The sequence below is a fragment of the Anguilla anguilla genome, chromosome 2, assembly GCF_013347855.1.
Source record: "Anguilla anguilla isolate fAngAng1 chromosome 2, fAngAng1.pri, whole genome shotgun sequence".
NCBI classification, from domain to species: Eukaryota; Metazoa; Chordata; class Actinopteri; order Anguilliformes; family Anguillidae; genus Anguilla; species Anguilla anguilla.
In genome coordinates, this window is record NC_049202.1 from 20,036,855 (window position 1) to 20,058,778 (window position 21,924).

Below are 21,924 nucleotides of genomic sequence, written 5' to 3' on the forward strand. Positions count from 1 at the left end.
TTTATTTGGGAGAAGCTCTCATCCAGTCAGAATTACTGATCGTTAAAGAGAACTGTACAAGGTACAAACACCAAATCGCAAGTTTAATAAACGATGAAGCACATGATCAAAGTGCTGTGTATAACCTTGTACTTACCCTCATGGGCAGGACTTTTGCTATGATTTAGAAACTAATTGGTTCCAAGTTGGGTCCATATACTGTAGCTATTCAGCTATGCTAGAATTGGAGTAATTCACCATCTTGATTTCACTCAAGTTTACTGAAAGAGGACTTGGTATGCGTTGCTTGGTTTTTTCTTGGTCGATCACAATCATATCATATAAGTTTTACCCCTGTGCTGCTGTTCAGTTATTTTTCAGAATGAACCAGCAGTTACGGTGGAAGTATACTACCCTGGGATTTTAAGTGCAGTGCGTTTATAGAAAATTTTGCCTACTTTTTTCATCCATTATGCTCAACAATAGTAGGCGAGTATGCTGATTCGGAAACCGCCTGGTCGTGACTTAAAAATGGTCACCACGGTTACAGTATTGTACGTACAGCACATTGATGAATATCAAACATTTTATGGATGTTGGTGAAACCATATAAGTGTGTCATAAGGATCTTTTTGAGATGCCGTGTGAAGAGCTACGGTACTCTTATTACTGAAAATGACACCAGCAGCAGCCGTACCACCACGCGCTCTGCTCCTGCCGACTGGCTGAAGCTAAGCAAGTGTGGGCTTGGTTATTACTTGGATGGGAGACCACCAGGGAGTACTGAGTTGCTGCTGGAAGTGGTGTTGGTGGGCCAGCAGGGGGCAATCTTCCCTCTGGTCAAATAAACTCCAATGCCCCAGTGCAGTGACGGGGACACTGTGCTGTAGGAGATGCCGTCTTTCGGATGAGACGTTAACCGAGGTCCTGACCCACTGTGGTCATCAAAGATCCCATGACACTATTCGCAAAGAGTAGGGGGTTCCCTGGTGTCCTGGCTAAAATCTCAGATCTGGCTCTCGCAAAAACTTGCTGCCTAATCATCCCCTGATTTAATTGGCTAAAAAAAATTTTCTCTCCCTCCAGTGGAGCTGCTCAGTGGCCAACAATAGAGGATTGTGGTTGTACTGGGCAGCTCCCAGGTGTGAATGCATATGAGTGTGAAGCAGGGCGTTCCTGCAAAAGAGCATCCATGCTCGGTGAACCTACCCTGGGTAAATAAAGGTTAAATAAAAAATAAATAAAACACACACAAACACCTGCAAATGCACACACATGCATGCACAATGGGCCTCATTCACAAAACTTCTCTTAAATTATTCTACCTTTTGTTCTTAAAAATGTTCCTATGAAAAACACAATATGAGATTCATGACACATATGCAGACCTTTGTTTTTGTGCATATCTCAAGTGTATGAGATGATGAATGCTGGCTGTTTGCAAATTTTATGCACAGTCTTGTTCATGTGATGTGCATCAGGAAACCGCTATGAACAAATACAGATAAGAAAAAAATGATGATTGCCAACATGTTGTTGGAAACGTTCTTACATGCAGTTTATGATCAAATGTGATCGTACATATGTTTCGTGAATGAGGCCCAATGTGTGTGTGTCTCTCTCTCCTGTGATTATATTGAAAATTGGAGCAGTGAAATATGCCTTCTCCAGGGGGAATGCTCCTCTGTAATTAATCTTATCAGTCTCTAGGGGGCACTACTCTGAGTGTTCACTACCTGATGGATAGAGAGAGGAGGGGAGTGCCTCTTACTCCTCCCACCCATCACTGACATAGACCTCTGAAAGGCTGGAGGTAGGCTCATTGGAGTTGAGTGTTGCCTATCTAAGGTGAAATCATTTTGGAATTGAAGAATAGAGTAATCAAATTCTGTAGGAGTAAGTCTGTGATGCTCACTCTGATCCTTCTGGTGAAAACCTGCTTAGGTCAGACAAGGGCCTCCATGGATTAAGCAGATCTTCTTCAGACAAGCTCAAGCAGCCTCCCCCATTACGCCAGGTGATTGTCAAACTGAACCTGGTCAAACTGAAGACACATTCAGTCTCTCCCTGACATCACAAAATCTCTACAGCACCCACATTGCCAGCTCCTGCAGTCCTTCTGTCCTCTTTCCTGCCTTACTCGGTTTCAGTTAGCAACAAGTTTCTGGTTCTAAATTACAGTTTTAGAATATTCATGAAAACCTGGTGCTTGTTGCTACTGATATCATCACATCCCTTGGGCGGCACGATACAGTTTAGTGCTGTGGATAGTCGCCTCACAGCAAAAAGTTCCTGGGTTCGAATCCTGTCCGGGTCCTTTCTTTCCTTTCTGCATGGAGTCTCCATGTTCTTTCTGTGTCTACGTGGGTTTCCTCCCACAATCCAGACACGGTGGTTAGAGTAATTTAGGGGTGTTAACAGGGCATTGCTGCAAAAGAGTATGCATGCTCAGTCAACCTACCTTGTGTAAATTAAGGTTAAGCAATGATAGAGACAGGGCCTTCAATGGAGCTAGCTAGTGTGTAGAGCAGTGGTAACCAACCCTGTTCTAGGAGATCTACCATCCTGTATCTTTTCATTTGAATCCTAATTTGATGCACCTGACTCTGGTAATTAACAGCTCAACAAGATCTCTAGCTGTTGAATGAGGTGTGTTTTGTAAGGGCTGGAATGAAAGCCTACAGGGTGGTGGATCTTTAGGATCAGGGTTGGTTACCACTGGTGTACTGCACAGCCTGTTCCCAGTAGAGGGCTGTGCCGTGGATGCTCCGGGCCCCCCGACCCCTGGCAGTAAGAGTGGGAATGGAGCTGAAGGCCGGTGATTGCGGCACTGCCGGCGGGGTGAGCGCTCAGCGGCGGGGTGAGCGCTCGGCGGCGGGGGCCAGGATCGGCGCGGTTTCGATGGCACTCCGGCTGCTCTGAAGCACGGCAGTCGATGACTCTCCACGGCTGAAGTGGTCTCACCTCACACACCCGCCTCGGATCCCCTGCTCTTCTCTCTCTCTGATGAAGGGCCGGCGTGGGCGGGGCCTGTGTCGCTTGTTGTCTGGTCTGTTGAGGGGCCTGCTGTCCCTCTGCTGGGTGAGAATGAGCTGCGGATGTTTCCTGGGGCTCATTCACACACACGCACACATTTGTGACTTAATGCACGTTTGCTTGCGTGTTTGTATTTGAATTTGTGGACATGAATGTGTCTGTGCACTTGAGTTGTGTGAACATGCGGTTGTGCGTGTTTGGGTTTGTGTGCGTTTGCGATGCTTGCTTGTATGATTGTGTGGCTCTGCATCTGTGTGTGTGTGTGTGAGCTGCTTGTTTGTATGATTGTGTGGCTCTGCATCTGTGTGTGTGTGTGTGTGTGTGTGTGAGCTGCTTGTTTGTATGATTGTGTGGATGGGTATCTGTGTATATGTGTGAGATGCTTGTATGATTGTGTGGATGTGCATCTGTGTGTGTGTCTATGTTTGTGTGTGTGTACAGATGTGCATATGTGTGTGTTTGTGTCTGTATGGCTGTCTGTGTTTATGTGTACCCTAATGCCTTCTACTGTACTTGGCTGTTAGCTGTCAGAGAAAGGACCCTGCTCTGTTTGTCACAGAGCTCGTGCTTAATAAAATCAAACAATGTGCTGTCATAATGATTTCTACAACACAATGTGAGTCCAAACCTATGGTGACAGGCCACAGAATGGAGCTCTGGGCAAGATGTCAGACAATGCCACCTGGTGGCCAGAGAAAGAATCACAACCCTCTGGTTGTGATTGTTTGAGTATGTTGACCGTTTAACATCACAGAATAATAAGTAGAAGTCACGCTGACCCTTTCAGCTTAACCAGGGTCACTCATATATATATATATATATATATGTATAAGTTATCCACAGTGATGATGGGGACTGTAGGATGTGCTGTTGGTTGGTTTCTCAGCTCTGCTCCAAGCAGTTAATGGCACTGGCAGTTAAACGGGTTGTGTGGTCTAGTGATGGCAGCCCATTCTGCTCACAGAATGTAGCACGGGGTGCTCCTTTTGGGCATTGGTTTGTGGGACCACAGAGAGGAAATAAAGATACAGTGAAATATAATTTTTACCGCATCTTAGTTCATTGGGGTTGTGGTGAGTGGGTGGTACAGAATGTGGGAGCAAGCTAGCTGGCTGTCCTGGATTTCACTTGTTCCACAGTGAAAGCCTGCCTACTTCAGGGGATTTCATGCATACGGAGGATGTGTGTGCGTGTGTGTGTGTTGGGTGAGGACTGCAGGGTTTTTCAGGGACATCTGAGAGCCTTGCCTTATTCTGCAATATGAAACAGATTACTATCTACTCAGTTATCTCGCAAATGCGTGCAACCCAAACACATGCACAAACACGCACACGCACACACACACACACACACATGCAGACACACACACACAAATACACACACATGCACACACACACACACACACACAAACACGCACACACAAACACATGCACAAGTTTCCGTGAACGATGAGATAGTGGCACATATGACTTCCAACTACCTTATCTAAGTCACCTCACCAACTTTGCCTTTGTGGGTAGCTGAGCTCACATGGGGAGTTCTGTGTTGACTGAAAAGAAAGGCAGTGGAAAATCACTGATACAAAACCTACTTCCTGATCTACATTGGGAAAGGGGCATAATGAGCCAGCCTGGTACCTGATCTACATTGGGAAAGGGGTATAATGAGCCAGCCTGGTACCTGATCGACATTGGGAAATGGGTATAATGAGCCAGCCTGGTACCTGATCTACATTGGGAAAGGGGTATAATTAGCTAGTCTGGGTCCTGATCTACATTAGGAAAGGGGTATAATGAGCCAAGCTACGTTCAGCAGCATCTCTATGTATAATGAAGTACTGCATTTCCCTATTTCTCACACTGAATTTTTAAGTGAGAATCAATCACGAGATTAGCATAGCTCCCTTTGTTTTAAACCTCTTTGCTGCTTTATCCAAATATCCTCCTCTGCATCGCATTGAGCGAAAGAGATCCTGCCCTAGTTTCCTAACGCGGTGTATCAGTACCCACTGTGGGCACTGTATTGTGTATCAGGGCCTTGCTGTGTTCTGTGCCAAGGCTAATGCAGCTCAAATGACTAGAGCACATTCTGTACCTGCTCTGTAGAGAGAGATAAAGGAGAGGGGGAGGGAAAGGAGAGAGCAAAGGGGGTCACTGGGTCATCCTGGCTGATCTCTGATCCGATTAGAGATCAGTGGGCACCGGCGCCCACGTGCTGCCACCTTGTGGCTGGCACGCAAGCATGCATTAGACTGTCTGGGATAACTGTGGCCAGAAGTGAGAATTTCATATTTTGGATATCTGTCTGAAGTATTAATGTTCACATCTACAGTCTGACCCTCCTCCTATGGCCAACTTCTGATCCCTCCCAGTCAGGTCAGCCATTACATGACATTCATCTTGGCTCTTATCAGGGCCACAACGTAGGAGAATATACAGTACCCTCCATATTGTTTAGGACAAAGACATATTTTTATATTGATTTGGCTCTGTTTGTAATCAAACAGTGTGCATGTGGCTGAAGGGCTGACTCAGATTTTGTTAAAGGGTATTTTTTTAATACATTTTGGATGATAGAAATGATGTCACTTTTTATACATATTCCCCCTAATTTCAGGGCACCATAATATCTGGGACAAATGGCTTCACAGGTGTTTCTAATTACTTGTGTGTTCAGTTGCTTTCTTAGTGCAGGTACAACAGAGCTTTCGGTATCTAGTCTTGATTCTAGGCTTTTGATTGCCTTTGGAGTCTGTTATTGGCATTTGTCAACACGAGGACCAGAGTTGTGCCAGTGAAAGTTAGTGAGGCCATTATGAGGCTGAGAAATAAGATAAAAACAGTCAGAGACATAGGACAAACCTTAAGCTTACCAAAATAGCTGTTTGGAACATCATTAAGAAGAAAGAGAGCGCTGGTGAGCTCAGTATTCACAAAGGGTCTGGTATGCCAAGGTCTGGTAGGCTACTCTTATTAAGCAAATTATTCTCACCATAATGAAGAAAAACCCCCAAACACCTGTCCGACAGAAAAGAAACACTCTTTAGGAGGCAGACACGGATGTGTCTGTGACTGCAGTCAGCAGAGGACTTCACAGACCAAACTACCAAGGCTACACTGCAAGGTGCAGTCCCCTAGTTTGCTGCAAAAACGGGATGGCAAAGTTACATTTTCCTAAGAAGTGCCTAAAAGAGCCCGCAGAGTTCTGGGAAAAGATCTAATGGACAGAAGAGATCAAGATTCACTCCACTTATTCACTTGTATCAGAGTGATGGCAAGAGCGAAATGTGGAGGCTGAAAGGGACTGCCGAAGATGTCAAAGCACACCACCTCATCTGTGAAACATGGTGGTGGGGGTGTTATGGTTTGGGCATAATATGAGTGCTACAGTTACTGGCTCACTTCTCTTTATTGATGATGTAACTGCTGCAGGGGCGCCGTAAGGGGGGGGGGGGGGGGGGGGGGGGGAGGGTATGGGGGGGGGGGAGCTAGGATGATTCCAAGGGCCCTGACTGACGGGCCCACAGGAAAAATTAGAACATGGGATTTTCTGGGGTGGAGGGGGCCCAATGTGAGATCTTTTCACGGGGCCCTAAATCCCTGGTGGCGCCCCTGAACTGAACTGCTGATGGCAGCAGCAGAATGAATTCTGAAGTGTACTGAGACACTTTGCTCAAGTTCAAGCAAATTCCTGGAAACCCATTGGATGGAGCTTCATCCTACAGCAAGACAATAATCCCAGACCTACCGGTAAAGGAGTCAATGAGTTTTTCAAAGCCAAAAACTAGAAAATTCTTGACTGGCTAAGTAGGCAACCCAATCTGAATCCAGTTGAACATGTATTTCATATGCTGAAGTGAAACCTTGAAGTAACAAGCTGGAGATGAACATGGCTGCAAGCATGGGCCTGGCTGAGCATCACCAGAGAAGATACTCAGCACTTGATGATGTCTATGGGTCACAGACTTCAAGCAGTGATTACAAGCAAAGAATATGCTACAAAATACTAAACATGATTGCTTTCATTTTCATAACATTAATGTTCCAAACATTACTGTACCCAGAAATGGGGAGGCTGTTCATAAAATGTGCTGTGTCTAGAGTGACTTATACAGCATTCGTTCTTTACATACAACCAGTTTATACAGCTGTATGTTTACTGAAGTAATTCGGAGTGAGTATCATGGATACAATGGCAGTGACCCCCCCCCCCCCCCTTTCCTTAATCCAATATGCTACACTGCTACCCTAGATGTATGGACAAGCATATATTTAGCATCACTAAAGCACTAATGCAAATTAACTATGCTAAGCACCACCTAAAGTACAGGTCTTGAATTTGTGCAGATTACGTCCATCACAAACCCTTAGACAAAAAAAAAATAAAACCATAGGTAATACCATAACCTGAATTAGCTTAAAAGATGTTTTTAAAGAGGGGAGTTAAGATGCAGTCATGTTCTAGAATCTTCTTGTTGCTTCGTCCATGCCTAACAGTGTCCTCCTGTCTCTGCAGCGTCGCCCTCCAATGAGAATGAAGAGAGGGTATTCCGTGAGCGCAGGCGGCCACGGAAACGCCAGGGGGCTGTCCGGAGGCGGGTCCACCAGGTCAACGGGCACAAATTCATGGCCACCTACCTGCGCCAGCCCACCTACTGCTCTCACTGCCGTGACTTCATCTGGTGAGTAGGACATGGCTCCGTCACCTTCCTCTACTCTACCTTCTGGCTTTCCCCCCCTGTCATCTTCCCATATTCTCATCCTGCTCACTCCCTCACCCTTTCACCTCTCTGTTGGGTGTCTTTGCATGTGGGTGCATGTGTATCATCACATGCATGTGGTTGCATTTACATGTGAGTGTTTTCCCTTGTCCGCATTCCTCCCCTTCCTTATGAAAACACAAGCCTCTATCTGTTAAACTCTCTCATGATTTATTTACATCTGTGAGGCTCCTCTGGGCATCGATACACCATACAAAGGTAAAATTTGCATACCTGGAAAAGCAAACTGCATACCTGTTGCATTAAACAGAACTCTGTCCTCTCTCTTTTCACTGCAGCATGGAGTGTGCTTTCTAGTCATTTTAGCTGTTTGGCTCCCTCTCCTGGCGTTACACTAGAAATGTTTCAGCTGATACTCTAAAACGAGGGTTCCCCAAACATTTTCGCTGAAGAATTATTCATATTCTTGTTCTTTTCTTTCTGAAAATGATCCACTATTTATAGGCTTTACACCAGCTAACTGGCCAGGTGATGATGATGGATGGGTAGGGCTGTCAACACTGGCCAAAAATCACATTTGAATATTCCTTTAAAAAAATATGTTTGTATATATTCAAATATATATTACAAAAGAAAAATCATGAACATTCGAGATGGCTTTTAATGTCTACATACAATACTCTTTTATAATTAGGAATTGACAATATTAAAATGAGAGGCTATTTTCTATCGTAACAAAAGGCGTACCTAAAAATAGATTAACACCTAAAAATGGATACTAAAAAATTACTGTGCATTTTAATGTTTTTGTCCTGCATGCATAGCCTTCTTGCATGTCAACCCCCTTTATAATATTTTTGTTTAAATATCACTAAGGCACACAATTTTCAGGAAATGTGACAAAAAATAATTTTCTGATGTAAAATTTACAATAAAATGCTATTAAAACTATAAAAAGCCTTTTGGAGAGGGACCTAAGATCAGTGTAGTTTTCATGTTATTTTCTCAAAATGCTAGAACTCCCAAAACTCTGGCGTAGAAAACTAGGTAAAACTAACTTAACCGGTTAAGCATTTTATGCCAATGGCCTGCAGGTTATTTGCCAAAACACCTGACAGTCCACTTGTGAAGAGGCCAGTGCCAGTTGCTTTTTATTCACTTAATTCACTATTCACTTTATTCACTATATTCCCAACAGAGGAAAATACATGGTCCACTCGCACCAGGGATGGAATTAAACTGCCGTGTCCATCAAGTAACAGCATAGCTATGGCCCAATATGACCCAGCAGTTTTTGTTTTTAACAGAGGACATGCTAAAATTCAAGATTTATTTTTGTTTTAACACAACCCTAGTTGAAAGGAAGATAGCTGCTATAAAGACATATTGCATTCCAGTATTAATTTTCACGCTGGAATGTTTTTTTTTACAATTGGAATGGCATTCAATTATCAAACCATTGTTTGGCAGCCCTATGGGTGGGATAGAGAGATTGCTAATAGATAATGAATTAGTTGGATAGCTAGGTGTGTTCATTTATAAGTGTGTGTATGTATGTCTGTACATGTGTTTGTTTATATGTGTATATATGTGTGAGAGTGCATCTGCTTACTGCAATGGTTGTGCCCTTTGTACTTCATTCCTTGATGTTAAATGAAAAAATGACTAATTTCTCTGACAACCATTTTCTCACCCCCCTTCTCTCTCTCTCTCTCTCTCTCTCTGCAGGGGGGTGATTGGAAAACAAGGCTACCAATGCCAAGGTGAGTTATCATGTGCAGCTTATACAGCAATAGATCGGTTGAGTTAAATGGATGATGATGGATGTTCTCTCCTGCACATTTTAATAGTATATATCATGATTGGGGTCAATTCTATTTCAATTTAGTTGATCGAAAAGCTAACTGAAATTGAATTTGTGTTTTATTGGAATTTTTCATTCAATTAAGTGCATTTGAATTAATTTCCTGAATTCCTGAAAAGGACTTCACTCCAAACCTGTTTTGTATGTGCTGTACATAAATAAAATTCTCTCCTGTACAGTATGTACCTGTGTGGTACACAAACGATGCCACGAGCTCATTATCACGAAATGCCCAGGGCTGAAGAAGCAGGAAGACTTACCAGAGGAGGTAAGCTTTTGAAATGTTATATAAATTCAAATACATTGCTTATTATTTTATTAGCGGTTATATCCCTGCATTGTATCAATTCACAGTATTGTGGGTCATAAAAAATGTCCATTCCATTTTGTGTTTAAATGTAATTAGGAGCAGTTGTGTAGTTTGGTTCTAAGCTGTCCCTCTGGTGCCCTCTACAGGTGGGGTCCCAACGCTTCAGCGTCAACATACCTCACAAGTTCAGTATTCACAATTACAAAGTCCCAACCTTCTGCGACCACTGTGGCTCCCTGCTTTGGGGCCTGCTCAGACAAGGACTGCAGTGCAAAGGTGAGCAGGTCTGACTCTGGGAAATGTAGTCCCACCACCATCCAGTCGCTGTGTCTGCCTCTGTGAAGTGTGATGTGACAGACATTTTTAAAGAATAATGACTAAAAAACCATGCTAGTACTAATGCTAGAGGTCAATTTAAATAGTCTTTTCTTTATTCATTTCTACAGTATGGAGGGATTTCATAATTCTGTTTGTGTTTCTGCAGTGTGTAAGATGAACGTACACAGGCGTTGTGAGAGCAACGTTGCGCCAAACTGTGGTGTGGACGCTCGTGGGATTGCCAAAGTTCTGTCGGACCTGGGAGTCACCCCTGACAAGATCTCCAGCAGTGCCCAGAGGAGGAAAAAGGCAAGTGAGGAAGAGGGGCCAGGGGTGAGGGCCAGAGGCAAGGGCCTTGGTAAGACTACTGCATGAAGTATCCATGCCAGGCTCTAGTAAGATTACAGCATAAAGCATCTATGCAGGGCCCTGGTAAGATTACTGCATGGAGTATAACTATAATCCATCCAGTCCGGTGGGTGCAAAATAAATTGTGAGCTGTTGCCAGCGCCTTCTTAAAGGACAGTGACTTTCAAAGTCGTAGTGCTGTAGCAGATATAAAAGAAACCTCAATTTCAAAGAAACATATTTCTCTGTAAATTATTAACTGACAGTGTAATATGTAATAATGCACCTTGGTGAATAAGGTGATGATGATTATATTGTTGGAGATGTTTGATGATATGACGATATTGATAATTGTGATGATGATGATGATGAGGGTTGGCAATGATGAGGATGATGATGGTTTCCTTTCTTCTCAGTTGAATGCAGGGCAGGATCCTCAGCAAACCGTTCCTCAGGAGGAAGAGGACAGCTCAGTTTCGGGTCCTACTTCTCCCTGTGACGAGGGTGCGTGCATGTACACACACGCCGCAGTCAGGATAGCAGAGAGCTCATTTTTTGACACAGTTGCATCAACTCCCCATCCATCTAAGTGCTTATGAACCTGTCCTCTGTGTCCCCAGATTCTCTGTCCTCTTCTCTGTCTCTGACAGAGATAAAAGACCTGGAAAACGTCAGGTCGAGTCTGGCGCTTGACCGCAGCAATCAGGAGCTCAAGCCGGCCTTGTCGTCGTCCACATCGAGGGATGGGGGCCTGGGACGTGTTGAGGAGGAGTGTGAAAACGGAGAGAACAAAATCTTCCACAAGAGGTTGAACCTGTCAGACTTCCTCTTCATTAAAGTCCTGGGGAAAGGCAGCTTTGGCAAGGTACTTCCTCCGCCATTTTGGGCTTGTGGCTGCGTGAGGTCTTGTGCTTGTGAGGTCTTCTCTGAATTTTGTGTAATCAGTAGTAATACGGAGATGAAGGTCTAAATTCAGTACTGATGATTGGTCAATAAAACTAATACTGTTCCATCTTTTACTCAGCCCATGTCACATGGGTACAGAGAGGGTGGTTCTTCCATTTAAATGAGCTTCTGATCGGGCCAGAGTGCTGCCCCCTGCAGGCCTTTGAATGTTAACATCCACCATTACGTGTCCTGCGGTGTACAGCGAGTGATTCATTGCAAGAGAGCAGAACCGCAGAGCTGGAGGCACAGGTTGAGTCGAGTTCTCTGGGGTTAGCGTGTCTGTGTCCTCTTCCTCGGCTCAGGTGATGCTGGCGGAGCTGAGAGGGACGGACGAGGTGTACGCCGTCAAGGTTCTGAAGAAGGACGTGATCCTGCAGGACGATGATGTGGACTGCACCCTGACAGAGAAACGGATCCTGGCGCTGGCTAGGAGGCACCCCTATCTGACCCAGCTCTTCTGCTGCTTCCAGACCAAGGTAAGTTAAAGGCCTATTATGCAGCATTTTTTTGCCTTGTTGTGGTCCTGTGTTTACAGTCAAAGAAGTCCCCTCCTTTTACCCCACCCACTCAACTCGAGTACCCCACATAATGGAGCTAGCTGGATAGGCTCTGTAGTCACATCCACCCTTCCCCCAGAGAAAAGAGTGCCAAGAATAACAAATACTGGCTAAGACTTCAACCTGGAACCTCCTTCTTGGACCAGTGCTAAGAACTGTGCCACAGTGCTGCTAGCCACTGCTACAAACCACCCTGTCCTGCCCTGCCCTGCCCTGCCCTGCCCTGTCCTGCTCTGCTCGCATTCCATGCATCGGCCAGGCTTCAGCTGGTGCAACCAGCATCTGTTCTGATTGCAAACTTTACCATACAAACATTCAGCGTAGTACTTTTATGCCTGGCTGGTGCAAACCTTCAGCAGTTCTTTTGCCCGGCAGTAGGTCCTTCAGTAGGTTCATAATGGACATGTTAACATTCACAGTATTCGCTGATTTTGTGCTCTCATGCCGAGTGACAGATACTCCTTCTATTTACATCAAGATTAGAAATGAACACCTGCCAACCTTTCCAATGTGGCTAAATTTGCCCTGCCAGATTTAATGGCAGATACCACAGACAGTCCAACTTGCAGCTTTGAAGGGTGTGCCCTTTACCTTTTAGGCTCAGTAGGACCCTTTTGTATGAAATACAGCAGATATGCTTAGCTCATGTGAAAATTGAAACAAGAAAAAAAAGCTCACTCAAGCTCCTTTATGTTACCTGCAGACAGAAAGCAGGGTTTTAAGGTTTGTTGTTCAGTTCTAATTTAGCACATTTATGTCTGTGGTTCCAAAGTTGTTTTTTTGGCAGAAGAGCCTCTTATGAGCACATGATGAAATGGACAAAATTAGGTTTTTCTGTGAAAAATGACATGGGGTGGCCAGTTGTCCAAAGAAAGGACAATATGCCAGGATTATTTCTGAGTTAATTTTTTATACTGCTATATCATATTCCTATATCATATACCAAATGCCGATATGCATAATGGTTATTTTAAAACAGGCAAGCAAGCTCATGTTTCATAACGAATGTCAGTTCATGGTAGGTGGTACACTTCATAAGTGAATGCATTTTTGTCCTCATTCATTTTGAAATGCTTGTAAGTGCATATGTGTGTGTGTGTGTGTGTGTATGTGTATGTGTGTGTCTGTACATGTATGTATGTGTGAGTATATAATTATATATGAGTGTCTAGTGTGTTTTTTCTTCAGCTCATTCGTTGATCCTGCCCTTTAAGCCCTTATAACTGTTCAGTTTCAGTAGCTTAAAAAAGTTTAAAGCAATGTGAATTTGACCCTGCAAACCAATGGTTACAAATCGAGTTTCCAAGCTTTTGCGGCACATCAATGCCATGAATGTTGACCTTGCAGTTACATTCATAGGCTTGCCAGCAGGTGGCGATACAGAATCACCAAGAGGCTTGTGATGACTGTATCAAGTGCAAGTTTTTCTCATTAGGTACACGGCAAGTATCATGTACAGTATGATACCCCCTGGTGTCCTGGATGAGTTTTGTGTCTGTTTCTGTCAATCTGGTTGTCTAATCACCCCTGATCCACACTGCTACAGTGTGATTAGCAAAATAAGTCCCTCACCCACCTCAGCTCATGTGTGGTGAAACGTAATCATCCAGGTGAGGGTGACATACTGTAAAGCAAAGTGCTATATTAAACGTAACCCACTGTAACACAAAATGATATGATATTTTTCTTATAATGACCAAATGTATAACAGTGTAACGCATCATCAAGCCTGATGTCACTGGATGTCGCTGCTAGGCTACGAACCCTGAGCCTCTTATCTCAGTCCACTTATCCTCTTTATTGGATTTTTGATGACTGGCATGCTGTTATGGACCTAATTACTGCTAAAAAAAATGTAAATTGTGTTGTGTAACCATCTTGGGGTCTGTTCAGACCTCTAACTGACATGACTTTTGAGGAGAAATCCAACTGTAATGGGACCATGGCTGAGGGTGAGATTACCCAAGCTGCTCGGCCAAGAACAGGGGAAGTAGATTCATAACTGTTGGATGAGACGAGGAGGTGTGGTCTCCCAAGTGTGGAATGGGTATTGAGGGGGATTGAAGCATAGTGTTGAAGCACAGCAGGAGGAGGTGATGGGTTATCCTGCAGAAGAACATGTGCAGTGTAGCAGGAGGTATAGCAACAGTAGAGCACAGGGGTACAGCAGGCAAGGACTGTAAACCATTTCTGGCCCCCTGCCATGAGACAAAGGAGAATGCCATCCCTGTTTCTGCTGCTGCTGAGAATAGGTTTAGTTTACTCTGTTCCTGGACACAAGCAGTCCAGAGAATGTCTCATTGTCCATGCGAAGGGGGGGAGGGGTGTGTTGTGAGGAAATGACTTTGCGCAGACAGCAGCTCTGGTCTGTCTTTGACTTGGCTGAGAATAAAGAGGATGAAGAGGTCAGAAAAGAGGCCCTCTCTTACCGGTCTGACCTCGAGCTTTGGGACTGGTGCTTTGAATACACAGGCTGCTCCAGAGGCAGGATATTCCTGAGTATTAGCAATGAAGGGAGCTAGTCTGGTTCCAACTCTACAGAGGAGAGGTATAAGGTTCTAGCCTGATTTCAGCTCTGTACCAGGAAAGGGGCTAATGAGCCAGCCTGGTTCCAGCTCTACAGTGCAAAAGGGGTATATTGAGCCAGCCTGGTTTGAGCTCTACATTGGGAAAGGACTATAATGAGCCAGCCTGGTTCCAGTTCTACATTGGGAAAGAGCTATAATGAGCCAGCCTGGTTCCAGCTCTACATTGGGAAAGGACTATAATGAGCCAGCCTGGTTCCAGCTCTACATTGGGAAAGAGCTATAATGAGCCAGCCTGGTTTGAGCTCTACAGTGGGAAAGGGGTATAATGAGCCATCCTGGTTTGAGCTCTACATTGGGAAAGGGCTATAATGAGCCAGTGTGGTTCCAGGTTTACAGTGGGAAAGGGGTATAATGAGCCAGCCTGGTTCCAGTTCTGCAGGGTGAAAGGGCAATAATGAGCCAACCTGGTTCCAGCTTTACTGTGTGAAAGGGGTATAATGAGCCAGCCTGGTTTGAGCTCTACATTGGGAAAGGAGTATAATTAGCCAACCTGGTTCCAGCTCTACAGTGGGAAATGGGTATAATGAGCCCGCCTGGTTTGAGCTCTACATTGGGAAAGGAGTATAATGAGCCAACCTGGTTCCAGCTCTACAGTGGGAAATGGGTATAATGAGCCCGCCTGGTTTGAGCTCTACATTGGGAAAGGGGTATAATGTGGCAGTCTGGGTCAGCTGTTTGAGACCTGATAGCAGTCTTCACCAGGAAACATTCATCAAGCTGGACAGGCTTTCTCTTTGAATAAGAGATTTCTTCAGTACCTCAAGTACTTTTGCAACTGCGCAATCCTCATTTGCGATGTGGTGTTTGGTTTCTCTCAAAATCCCCCCCCACCTCTCTCTGGATCTGAGCCACATTTGTTTTGGGAATTTCACAGACAGGCATCCGTCCCACTGGTTTATTTTTTGTTGCTAATCAGTGCGCCCCATTGTTTTGCCCCTCTGAACACCTCTGCATCACAAGGTCCCACACAGGAACTGGGCGGGAATCAACCCCCCCCCTTTTCTGTTCTTACTGTCACCCTTCCAGGGGAAACAAGAAGCGATTGCAGGGCCAAACATGCCTTGACTCTCTGGTCTGAATAAAAGGGCCGCTCCATATCTGGCTCTAAGCTCCATGAGAAATAATTAATTTATTTCGGTGGACAGTTAAATTTTCTCAGTTTCTCTAACCAGTAAGCTCCTCACAAAGCTTTATTTAAAAGAATATTTATTTACATTCCTTTGTTAACAAGGAATTATTTATAAATAAACAATTTATAGTGAAATTCATTTTTGAAGTTTATTTGCAGTATTTAAATTAATAAAGTTGGTGGAGAGTTTAACTTACAGTATGTACATGCATTAATGAAATAGGTTTTCACCTCAGATCACTGATGTTATGCATAGTTGTTATGCCTTGTATACTTTGCTTTTTGATTGGCTCAATCTAAATTGCCCCCCCCCCCCCCCCCCACCACCACCCACTCCCATTGCGCTCTGAATGTTGTGGTGACCTCACCGATGTGTTGTGACTAGTTGACCCCGCAGCTGAGGAACGTGGGAATTTTCCAGCAACTGCTGTGGCCTGAAGACCTCTGGAATTAGAGAAAGATTCACTTTGTTTCTGTTCTCATTTCCCAGTCTTATACTTTCTTTCTCTCTCTCTTTTGCATATTCTCTCCCTCTCACTCTTTCCCTCTCTTGTTTGACAATGACTTGATGATTCAGTGTGGCTTGGCTTCAATTTTCCCACATGAGCTTTCCATATGTAATATAGGCATCAGAATTGTGTGGTTTTATACCTTGGCCCATTTGATGCTGCCACTTCATTAGTGTGTTTCAGATGCATAGCCATGTGGAAGTGCATGGCTCCGATCGCAGGTCTCTTCATTGGGTTCATAACTCCATAAATAAAATAGTGATTTATAAAGACCTGGGGCATACAGTTTGTACCCATGGAAAAACTGGCATTCTGTCACTTTGTATTTTATATTTAAGCCATCAAAAGTATGGTAGTATGCCTTTGTAAATGTGTAAACTACATACTATAGGCACAGTTTGATTTGTGAATCACACTTATCCTGTAAATGCACACATGCGGGAGCTGAAGTCCCGCAGGCTTGTTTAAAGCGTACATTCCCTAAATCTTCTCTGTAAAAGGGGGGCGGGGGGGGGGGGTGCATTGTATTGTGATTTTCTAAGAAGCCTCCTGCAGCTGTTGTCTAAAACTGGAGCTGTTCACAGCGGTCCCACAATAGGTTGCGTAAGCTGTTCTGAGACTAAACAGCCATTTCCTTCTGAGGCCGTCTGGTCTCGTCTTGTGTTAGACAGCGACAGTGAACTGGCCAAACCCACACCTCACCTGACAGGTAAATGCGGCAATGCTTTCATTTTCTACAGTGCTTCCTTTCTTTTTACTTTTTCTTACCCCTATTACACTCTTGGAAGCGACAGCAGTGCCTTTCTGGTCTACTGCTGTGCCACCCACGGCCCTAAAGGAAGTTCAGTAGCTGAAGCGAACAAGCACTTCTGCATGGAAAGCCATTGATGCCAAAACGTCTTTAAAAATACGTCTCTTCGCAGATATTATTGACTTGTTGGCACGGCGAAAACTGTACTATGAGAGAGCTAGCACAGAGTAGAGGAGAACTGTGTCTTACACCCCAGTTTACACACTGATGTTTTACACACTGGTGTCTACACAGTGCCCTGGAAGCTAGCGCAGGTCAGAGGAGAGCCATATTTTTACTTGACAACACCTTGGCCTTATGTATTGTTTTGAGTATTTAACGTAGCGGTAACCCAAGGAATCGTGGCCAATCCCCATAGGGTCCTTTACTGCAGACTCCAAGTCATAGTCAGCTAATAATATCTCAAACTTTCAACAATAGAAATCATCCATCACTCACTGTAAGGTCCTTTACCATCCACTTGTTAGTCCACATGACAACATACCTTTTCCTAAAGGCCCTCCCAAAATGGTGTGCGGAAGTGACCTAGTGACCCTTGACTCAGCAAGGTCTCAGTGCTCTGAGCCATGCTGTCAGTTTTGACACATTTAATAAGTTAGCAACCACAGATCAATTTGGATTGCCAAGAAACACTTGCATTGCAGATAACAGACAGACAGTACCATTAGATTATATATGTATATAACTGTGTATGTGTGCGTGCGTGCGTGCGTCCGTCCGTCCGTGCGTGTGTGTGTGTGTATATGTGTGTGTTTGTGTACAGTATGTATGATAGATCCCATTAGGAATGTGTGCTTTGTGTGATCAGATCACCTTTCCTCTGCTGAAAGTCAAACGTTTGTCGCCATTAGAGGCCCACACACAAAACAGTGTATTAAAATCATTTTCTGGATCTTTGTCAGAACCTGCCGTTCTAAAAAGACACTAAAGTTTCTGTTCAAATGAAGAGCAATGCTTTGAATAGAGAGCAGTACTTACAGTGTCTCTTATGGTATTTATGGTAATTGCAGCTTCAGCTTGGACCCAAGGGACATGGGTAGTGTGCTCAGGAGAGGAATAAATTTGTAGGGGGTAATTAAAAATTAGGCTTAATATCTGTTTAAAAAAATACTGTATAATTTTATGCTCAGCTGTGCATTTTTTAATCTAATAAAAAACACTGTTCTGGCCTCTTTATAGGATGTTATTTTTCATGAATGAGTAAAAAGTTATTCAAAGTGATGATGTAGAAGTGTGAAGTTTCGTGTATGCTGTTTGAGAAGCAAATTAAACTGGCTGTGGCCCAAGTCAGGCCTACCTTAATCCAGGCTCCCACTCAAAAAGGCCAAAGGTGTTGTCCAATGAGGCTTCTTTATTTCAGCAGTTTCCGAGAGGAAGAGGGCGAATCAGAGGCAGGGAAGTGTTTACTCTGGGCTGACTGGGCCGGTATCCCTTCGTTTCTGGGCACATTTAAGCAAACAGTTGTAGAATTCTGTTTAACATTTCTCATGTGTGGGCAGAGCCAGCTGCTACCATAAACACTATATGCAGTCATTTAAGGCCACAACCATCCCTGGGCTGGAGAATTCAAACCCTGTGAATGGGTTTTACCAGCAGACTGACTGCAGCCTCCTAATCAACCAGTGCGGAGCGCTACACAGTGATGAGAGAGCGACTGAACTCTCGCTAACCCTGGGTGATGCTACAACCAATTATGCATCAGCCTGGAGGGCTACCAGCCGATGCTGGCACTGGCACTGTCAGGAGTCGATCCTAGACCGTGGGGCTGTGTCTATTAATGCAGGAGAACGGTGCTTTAACAGGACGAGCCACCCAGAAACGCTGCTTTTCTGGTCTCAATTTATATTTAAATATGACAAAGTGCTGGTTCAAATTCTCATGTTTTTAAAGCAAGCTTTATCCACATTTTTCTCCAAGCTTGGAATGCTCGGTTGTGTTTTTGCTGTAGCCTGATCTCTATACGGTGAGGTGTGCATTCTATATGGACAGGTGTGCATTCTGTTCTTAGGCACGTGTTTCTGCCAGTCTCCTCTCTTCACAGTCTGCCAGCTCAACCGCACAGTCCTTGTGTCGGAGGAGCAAGTAATGTGCAGCTTGGCAGACTGCAGGCACTAGGGTTTAATACACTACATGGCCAAAAGTATGTGGACAGCGGACATTCAACATCTCATCCCAAATTATGGGCATTAATATGGAGTTGGTCCATCCTTTGCTGCTATAACAACCTCTGCTCTTCTGGGCAGGCTTTAAACTAGACGTTGGAGCATTGTTGCAGGGATTTGCTTCTATTCAGCCTGAAGAGCATTAGTGAGATTGGGCACTGATTGGGCAGTTAGACCTGGCTTTCAGATTGATCCCCAAGGTGTTGGATGGGGTTGAGGTCAGGGCTCTGTGCAGGCCAGTTAAGTTCTTCCTCACCGTTCTCCGAAAAACCACTTCTATATGGACCATGCTGTGTGTCTGGGGGCATTGTCATGCAGAAACAGGAAAGTGCCTTCCCCAAATTGTTGGAGTAGCACAGAATCATCTAGAATGTGATTGTATGCTGTAGCTAAGGGGAACTAAGGGGCCTCAACCAAACCATGAAAAACAGCCACAGACCAAGGGGTGCCCACATACATATGATCATATAGTGTACCATGAACAGGTTCCCAGGAATTCCCACCAAAACTACATTTTTCCTGTTTCCCAAGAAATATAATAACAGGAAAACAGAAAAACGTTTTTTCATGAGCTTATACCAGTGCTGTTATTTTATGAGGGTTAATTTCATGAAAACATTTGCAAATTACTGTTTGACGTGCCTGTTATGATCCAGGCTACATCTGTGAAGGCAGAGAGTGTTCTCTGTCTGATAGCTTATGCCTCATAAACAAGTTCAGTTTCCTGGCATTCCCGGGACAACATGCATCTGGTCCTGGAAGAGAAAATGTTTTATTTCTGGGAAAAATATGAATCCCTAGCGCAGTGGTTCTCAACCTCGGTCCTGGGGGCCCACTGTGTATGCTGGTTTTCGTTCCGACCACAATTGCAATCACAGAATTTTAACAAGCTGTTCATTTTTCTTAATTAGGTGTTTTTCATGTTAAGAGGAATTGTTTACCCTCTTTACACATTATGCCAGAAATTGCTATGCATGGCATGAACAATAAAATCCCATTGTGTTATTGTGTTGCTTTTTAAGCCATTGCAAACAGTCACTTAAAAAGAGGTAACATTTTTAACAGATCAAATTAATGAGGGGAATTAATAGGCTCCTAATTAGGTTGCTGAACACATGTGTTTAAGTGCTTTAAGTGCATGATATTTCCTTTAAACTAATTAGCACAATACAGGTTTGACTCGTTATCATTTTCTTTGTTTTTGAATTCTTTGTTATCTATCAAATGATTAGATTTAGTGGCCAGGTGTCCACACTTTCCCCAATTAGGAACCTGTTGATTTGCCTCAGTCTTTATTTTGATTAGTTAAAAAGTTTTTTTAACTTCTTTACGTAATCGTCTACAATATAGTACAATGTGAATATGGGACTTTTATTCTTTATGGCATGCATAGCTATTTCTGACACAAGGTGGCTTAAGTGGGCAAATAATCCCTCTGACATGAGAAGCACCTAATTAAGGAAAAAATAATAGCTTGTTACAATTCAAGGATTGCATTTGTGGTCGGAACGAAAACCAGCATACACAGTGGGCCCCCAGGACCGAGGTTGAGAACCACTGCCCTAGCGGGTTCTCTAATCTATGAGACACGGACATCCTCATGAATCCAGTTGTAAACTGCCCTGCAGGGCTGCTGGTCATAGTCAGCAGTGAAACGGGTGGGATTGACCTTTGAACCCGGTGGCTTCACAGGGCAAGTGACACAGCAGCACTGTTAGCCTTTGATGCGCTTTGCTGTGATACGCAAACATGGGAGAGTTTACTTTTTAAAGTGGAAAGCACCTTCTTTGCAATGATTTTATTATTTTTATCTCTCATTTACTGGTTATGTGTTCTTAACATGAAGCCCAGACATAATTAATTTAAAGGTTAAAGGAGGTGGCTACAAGCCACATTGTCCACATAGGAAAGTGCACTATGTGAACAGCCCTTTAGCCAATTAGTTTGAAGCAGACCTAGGGTTGTGAGTTCAGTAACATGTCTTGATTCCAGATTGGTTCATCAATGTAAATTGTGAGGAGCAGGCTCTTTGCGTAAACGAACAAAGTGTATCTAAGCCAGGGAGTGTATTTTAACCTTTAATTTTAATTTTTTATTTTCCCCCAAAGGATCGCCTCTTCTTTGTGATGGAGTACGTAAATGGAGGCGACCTGATGTTCCAGATCCAGCGGTCTCGCAAGTTCGACGAGTCGCGGTCTCGCTTCTACGCCGCTGAAGTCACCTCGGCACTCATGTTCCTGCATCAGAACGGAGTCGTATACAGGTATGACGCACCTGTTAATGGTGGGCATTGGGAGCAGGGGAGGTGGAGCCATATGGAGTTGTGACTCCCCTATCGGTGGGCAGGCCACGGGGCGGAGTCCTATGCAGATATGACGCAGCTGTTTTGGGTGGGCATTGGGAGCTGGGGAGGTGGAGCCATATGGAGTTATGACTCTCCTGTCATGGGTGGGCAACGAGGCGGAGTCATATATAGGTATGACACACCTGTTTCCGGTGGGCAATAGGAGCTGGGGAGTTGGAGCCATAAGCAGTTATGACACACGTGCCTCAGGTAGTGCTGGGTAGAAGCAAGGGTTGAGGGCTGGATTTAGCCAACATTTGTCCTTGAACGTGTAAACATGTTCTATAGAGGATGTTCTCAC

General features: G+C 44.2%; 1 protein-coding gene across 1 annotated transcript in view; it reads left to right on the forward strand.

Moving 5' to 3' along the window:
- The window catches only part of LOC118221346 (protein kinase C epsilon type-like), a 53,794-nt gene that overhangs the window by 18,436 nt on the left and 13,434 nt on the right, over positions 1–21,924 (forward strand). The window contains exons 4-12 of the mRNA XM_035406337.1: positions 7,531–7,696; positions 9,464–9,498; positions 9,779–9,867; positions 10,056–10,185; positions 10,394–10,536; positions 10,992–11,079; positions 11,196–11,440; positions 11,826–11,999; positions 21,388–21,542. Of these exons, the coding sequence (XP_035262228.1) occupies positions 7,531–7,696; positions 9,464–9,498; positions 9,779–9,867; positions 10,056–10,185; positions 10,394–10,536; positions 10,992–11,079; positions 11,196–11,440; positions 11,826–11,999; positions 21,388–21,542 (1,225 nt within the window). The remainder of the gene's footprint in view (positions 1–7,530; positions 7,697–9,463; positions 9,499–9,778; positions 9,868–10,055; positions 10,186–10,393; positions 10,537–10,991; positions 11,080–11,195; positions 11,441–11,825; positions 12,000–21,387; positions 21,543–21,924) is intronic.